This window comes from Xylocopa sonorina, chromosome 4 (genome assembly GCF_050948175.1).
Source record: "Xylocopa sonorina isolate GNS202 chromosome 4, iyXylSono1_principal, whole genome shotgun sequence".
In the NCBI taxonomy this organism is placed as follows: domain Eukaryota; kingdom Metazoa; phylum Arthropoda; class Insecta; order Hymenoptera; family Apidae; genus Xylocopa; species Xylocopa sonorina.
Window position 1 is genome coordinate 6,091,120 of NC_135196.1, and position 6,773 is coordinate 6,097,892.

Below are 6,773 nucleotides of genomic sequence, written 5' to 3' on the forward strand. Positions count from 1 at the left end.
ACACGCGTTAGATATTGACACTATCGTGATCATAAATATCCGGACAGACCCGTTGATTTGTGGTAACAATAATGCACGGATGTGTGTAAATTAAACGACGGACGGATGACTAATAGCAATACTTGTTAACTATCGTATGGATTCTAACAGCGGTGCTATTAAATCTATGAGAAAATTAGTCCTTCGAGAGTATCGGATAAATGTCTGCAGAAGTGTCACGTTAGGATCACGCTTCTGTTCTGGGACGCACAATTCCACTGTAGGACGCGTGACTCAATGGTATTACCGCCGCGTTTCGTCGGTTTTCTGCTTTCTAGAGTGCTGTTAATTGAGTCTGCGGATATTAAAATGTTTGGATTAAATTATAATGGACAGTTGCGACAACCAGTGTTGCAACTGTGCTAAATAATTTCACGTGGACAGAAGAAAATTATTACTTCATAACAGATTTGTATTTATATTTAATGGACATATTAACGACGTGTATAAGAATGAGGACATCGCGTTAGGAATGCACTAAGAGTGTCAAAATTGTAGTTGTATCTCTGATGAAAATATAATGCAAGAGCCATTGTAGTGGTGCTTGGCCTCAGAATGAGGTCTACTGGGAAACCATTATAGTGACACTTGCTGTTGAACAGATTAAACATGTAGCGTATATCTTACCTTTAGATATCACGTGTAAAATTAATCACGATAGCATTTTCATCAGCTTAGAGCACTATTTTTTTTTAATTAACGCGAGCAATCTGGGAATAAAGAAATTTTCCAGTAACAGTTCTATATAGGATTTGTTAATTATCAATATCAAATTGCTCGAATGTCGTAAATGTTATTCGTCGAACGACTCTTCGGAACTATGTAATACAGTAATTCCAACTATAACCACAATGATTCAAAATCGATAAGAATGTGACGTATTTCCTGTTCGTATGATGTCTATAAGTACAAGTCATTATCTCTTTTTTCCAAATGTGACGTTAAATAGAATTAAGAAGTATCAACAATTGTGGGTACTGCCGCTTTGCTATTTTGCAAAAAATTAATTCTTCTTCCTTTCCATAGATTCTCGTAACATAACGCTCTTGAAGAGTAACCAATTGAAATTCTGTAAGCTATTACAAACTGTAAAAGCTTGTTCGCTTTCTTATTATTTCATGTAGTTCCGTGACGAATTACTACTTCCACAAATGAGAAACATTTTTTAATATGTGTGTGTGCAGAAAGCGTCGCCTGCAAAAGACATTAATGAGGAGAAATTCGGAAAGAACAATTCTACGTACAATCTCGAATAATATATTAACAAACTCTTAGAAATCATTTATTCTGGTTGAGTATTCTTCACAGAAACTCTTTAAGACCTTAGCGTTGGTTAGAGAGACAGCAGCGCCCTAGAAGTAAATACAAGACAAAATAAACTGCAGATATATTTAGGAAATTATGGATTTGCATACCGTATTAGTGAATCGGACGCGAGTACCTTTAACGTGGTCCAATTTCTAGGCAACTGTTGGGAAGCATAATTAACGATAACATCAACAAATTTGTGTATAGGTATTGAAAGGGTTTCAAATGGCTATAGCAGCCGGTACAGTTTAAATGTGTAACGCTTCAATTCGCTAACGATTGACTATAGGGCTGGTTTCAGTGACTGCGAACCAGCTGGGTCGTTTCCCGGCAATTCGGCGGGCAGTTCGTCTAACAGCAGTTTGTCGACGAGAAGCTTGGACAGTCCAAGTACCAGCCTGGAGCAGGTCCATCCAACCACTTCCGCGACAAACACATCGACTTCGTGGGACAGCGATGTTGATGTCGAGGCGGACCCACCTGATTGGAGCCAGGGTGTCGCCGAGGAGGTCCTTGCACGCCTTAGCAACGCAGAGAAAAAACGGCAGGAAGTCATCAATGGTTGGTGTCGAATTGATATTCTTCTTTCTTGAGAGTTCTTTGTAAATTAAAAATTGTAATTAAAATTGTCTGCGTATTTATATTAATTCCTCTGTTTTCTCGTTTACAGAACTCTTTCACACGGAACGGTCTCACGTGCGGGCGCTGAGAGTGCTGTCGCACGTCTTCCACAAACCGCTCCTCGAATCTCAAGCACTTCCGTTAGACCAAATACAATTACTGTTCTCGAATCTGGACGAAATGATGACGATTCATTCGCGTTTCAATCAGGCGATGAAACGTAAGAAGAAAGAGAATCCGTGCGTAGGCGATGTCGGCGATCTGCTTCTGGACATGTTCGACGGCGAGAACGGCGAAACCTTCGAGAGGGCTGCGTCCACTTACTGCGCGAAACAGCAAGTGGCACTGGACGCGCTCCGTGATCGTCGTCGCAAAGATCCGAAGTTGAACGCGTTCTTGAACGAGATCGAGGCGAATCCTCTTTGCCGGAGGTTACAACTGAAAGATCATATCTTGACTGGGATGCTCAGACTGACTAAATACCCTCTATTATTCGAGAATCTGGCAAAGTACACGCCTGAGAGCAATGAGAAAGAGAGAATGGCTGTACTGCGAAGTCTTGATCGCAGCAAGGAGATTCTCAGCTGTGTTAACCAAGCAGTACGCGAGGCTGAGGATTACCAGCGATTAGCAGAGATCCATCGTACCATCGATAGATCCGCATTCGATAGATTCGAGCATCCGACCGTTCAGGAGTTTAAGAATTTAGATATCACGAAACACAAATTGATCTACGAGGGCCCATTGCAGTGGCGTAGAACCGAGCAGAACCGTGCGAAGCCGGTCGACCTGCACGTAGTGCTGCTGGACGACACGATACTCTTATTGCATCGACAAGACGAAAAGTACCTGCTAAAGTTCATCAACACGAACCAGGCGAACTCCGTGTTGAGCCCTATCGTAAAGGTGTCCACGGTTCTCGTCAGGCACAACGCCGTGGACAAGAACTCGCTTTACCTGGTCAACACGTCGCAGAACGGTGCGCAGATCTACGATCTAGTCGCGCCATCGCCCGCAGAACGGAAGCTATGGTGTAAACATATCTCCGAGGCAGCTGAAGCGTACAAGGCTCGTGATAAGCAAGGTAGAAGACCAACTCCACCCACTACACTGCCAGAAGAACCTGGACCTACACTTGAGGACTCATCCTCGACAGAACAAGACAATATACCTGAGAAGGCAGATCAAGAACAGGAACAAGAAACGGAAACGAAAGAATCCACGCAAGACACTAGCGTAGAACAGGAAGGAGAGGCATCTAGTACTCCCGGGCCCGAGATCTCGAGGATCGAACAAACGAAACAGCAACAACCACAGCCACACTCGTCTGACCCTTCTGCAGCAGGTATTGTGATTACCGATATTTGTGTTGTTTAATATACTTCTCTGAGACGTATTAAAAGATTGATAATTAACAGTTATTCTTGTAAAATGTAAATATATGTAAATAATCCGTCTGCGTGTCTGTAAAATACGAAAATACTCGAATGTAAATTTCAATATGGATTATTTCGTTTTTTAATTAGTTACAGGAGAACCACTGCGATTAGTTACTTGTACGCAAGCATCGTTAATTGACCCGCTCGAAGTTCACGTAGAAGTGCCACCTGTACATGTCGCAGAACCGGTGTTTACACCTATAGGTATATTACTTTTTTATTGCATAACATACATTTCCTCGACAAGAGTAAATAATTCGAAAGTAAACAATTTATTACGCGTAATTATTTTACACTTGAATTTTTAGAATGTCTCAGGAGAAAAGACGAGATAATTAAACAAGCTCTAATTGAAAAGCAGCTGTTGGTAGCAGATATATTAAATATTCCAAAAGAAGATTACGAATATGTAGCAGATATGGCGTCAGAGCCAACTAGCCTGGAAAAAGAGCCTGCTGAACTTATACTGGCTGCTATCAGTCAAGGTATTTTTTACTAATAAATAATCCTTTTTTATCACCACATTAAACTACCTCGTAGCAGATTCATATGGTTGTTTCTTTAACATTTTATATTTACAGCGAATCAATTGGTGGGAATGTTAAATTCCGCATTGAACGTAAGCGAAACAGAGACTGTTCTTGCATCGCGTGGAACATCGGCATTAACGGCTCCACCAAGCTGCGAGGCGACTGGTTGTCCATCGCTACGTGCGTACCTTCATCCACAGCAACCGGCAATATCAATAGCGAGTTTGCAACCAGTCTGCCACTCTTTAACATCTCAATTGTCACAATTGCTGGTAAGAGTCCTTCCTTTAAAAAACAAAACTTGCTACGGTAAATATGCAATGGTGCTTAAAATTGAAAAAATAAAGTAACGTATTTTGCGATTTCTATTATCTTTAAACGTACGCAACTTGTTAATTTTCTTCTAAATTGTAGGAGATCATAAAAGAGAGAGAAGAGGAACGGGAAACGTTGAGGAAAGAATTACGTCGAAGTAGAGAACGTCTTCACGCTCTTGATGCTGACATACAACGTCGCGAATTTTCTGAGACATGCATCACGTCAAGTCAAACACAAACGGAACCCGGTTAGTTCTTCATTTTTTCAATTTTTTTCAGCATGTAAATAGATTACATTTCTTGAGTTGTTTATGCGCGATAGATCTTTGCCTAAATGAATGTAATAATTAACTTTTTTCTGTTATTTTCAGGTGAAATTTTAAATCAGGATAACAGTATTGACGATCCCACTCGTGATGTAAGAAAGACAATTTAATGTGTTACTGGATTTCTTTGTTATTTAACTCTTTTACATATAAGGTGTTACATACCTTTTCAATATAGGGAAATTAAATTTTTTTATTGTAAATAATTGTGTATACTATTTAGAATCAGTGCAAAATTTGCAATAATAACAATACCAACTATCGAGCTATTTTCACAAATTTTCTATTTATAATATTTATATAAACATTTCAAGATTGTAATTTTGTGATAAAAATTAATTTCATTTTTAAATTATGATATAAATTCCATATCTTTTCAAAATATGTTTGTAAATATTAAATTTATTTACTAGTTTTCCTAAAAAAAATTCCTAAGAGCACCACTCATTATTCGGCGTCAAGAAGGTATGTAACTCCTTACAATACGAACATATTTACATATTTGGGTGTTTTGTAAACATAATTTTTTCAATTGTAACATAGTATCACATTTTAACTTCACGTTCGTACAATATTCGCACACTACAAATTTAACATAACTTTTGTTCGTAGGAATTTGTGGATGCACGCGGTGAATCTGAGACAACTGAAGAATTGGAACACACAGAGCATGAAACGGAAACAGAAGTAATGGGGGATAGCGTCGGTTGAAACTCATCATGCGTTGTATTGAATAATGTCGACCAGGTGCATTTCACGAGCAAGATCGTTTCCGAATGCTCATACTGGAAGAAATCAAAATTATGTAAAAAAATGACAAATGGCGAGTAGCTGTCTATGGAATACAATAATGTTAGATGCATATTTATAGAGTCATGGGTCAATGATTAATCATACCTTTGCTAAAGATTTTATGTAACTGGATTTACATGACGTAGCGAACGTCGCATTACATCGTATCGTCAATGACTGGAAATTGCATGAATTTCGTCTCCATTATTGAATAGTATAACAATGTAGTTTCTAAAATAATACGATGAAAGAAATCTCATCGACAGAAATATTGAGAATCCCAAATAGATTGCTAAACGTACTCAAACATAGTGTCTCTCTTATACAATACTAATTCTCTCTGATAAGTACACAGATTAATGATCTAAGCGGGTGTTCTCGTATACTTATCGAAGAATTCTTTTACTGTGAATTATTTTAAAACCTATACTGCTACACTATTTAAACGATACCTATTACTGTATAAAAAGTTGTTACACCGTGTCTTGTACGACATCGACTTCTATAACATATTGTTTTATATACAACAATTTGTACACCGAAAATTTCCCCTCGAAGACGCTTTTAGAAAACCGAAATCGATCAACCTCTCTTCTAGTAATTAATTTGAGATACATATTGCTAGCGCATTTTATACAGAAACATATTTACGTGAATACGCGTTTAGAACAATTTAATTACTTGTCTAAAGAAACATACTCTTTTTGTGATCTGCTACGGCAAATTTGGAACCAGCTGTGTTATTATAATAATTCAATAGTCATGAAACATAATTTGCATTTATATAATGATATATATAATCAGAGGACGCGTCGATTTTTCAACGTATATAAACAAATACAAAACATTAATATAAAGATAACCACTTTCGACGCAGTATTATTACATAACACGCTTTTATATACTTTTCTTATATCCCGTAACCAAATGTTCAGGATATTTGATCCAGAGGCGGCAAATGTCGATTGGTTTTTAAATTATATGAATTTAAAAAACGAGCACCTTGTAATTGTTATTGCTAATATAATATACCATACTTTTACCACAATATAAAGTAGAAAAGCAAACGTGCTTGTATTCTAATATTTAAATTATTCGTTATTATTATTATTATTATTATTATTATTATTATTATTATATTATTATTATTAATATATTGCTGTTTTTAAGTATTATTTTTCTAACTTATATTAATGTTATTATCAATTCAGCAATTGCAGTCAATACAAAAGAACTTAATCTTATAGGAAATCAATTTCAAAGATGATTAAAAAAAAAATTATTGATTTATTACCAGACGAAAACAGTTGAATTTTACAGTACAGTAAAGATAAATTCGGTTCTATATTTGTACTAATATAATTTACATTAACGATGTCTTGGAAGTAATAAAAATTTCAT

The 6,773-nt window shown here is 36.9% G+C and overlaps 1 protein-coding gene across 1 annotated transcript in view; it reads left to right on the forward strand.

Moving 5' to 3' along the window:
* The window catches only part of Rhogef2 (Rho guanine nucleotide exchange factor 2), a 40,446-nt gene extending 34,076 nt beyond the window's left edge, over window positions 1–6,370 (forward strand). Inside the window, exons 20-27 of the mRNA XM_076894331.1 lie at window positions 1,637–1,908; window positions 2,018–3,313; window positions 3,495–3,611; window positions 3,716–3,892; window positions 3,989–4,209; window positions 4,352–4,502; window positions 4,626–4,672; window positions 5,193–6,370. Of these exons, the coding sequence (XP_076750446.1) occupies window positions 1,637–1,908; window positions 2,018–3,313; window positions 3,495–3,611; window positions 3,716–3,892; window positions 3,989–4,209; window positions 4,352–4,502; window positions 4,626–4,672; window positions 5,193–5,291 (2,380 nt within the window). The 3' untranslated portion in view covers window positions 5,292–6,370. The remainder of the gene's footprint in view (window positions 1–1,636; window positions 1,909–2,017; window positions 3,314–3,494; window positions 3,612–3,715; window positions 3,893–3,988; window positions 4,210–4,351; window positions 4,503–4,625; window positions 4,673–5,192) is intronic.
* Window positions 6,371–6,773: the final 403 nt, after the last annotated feature.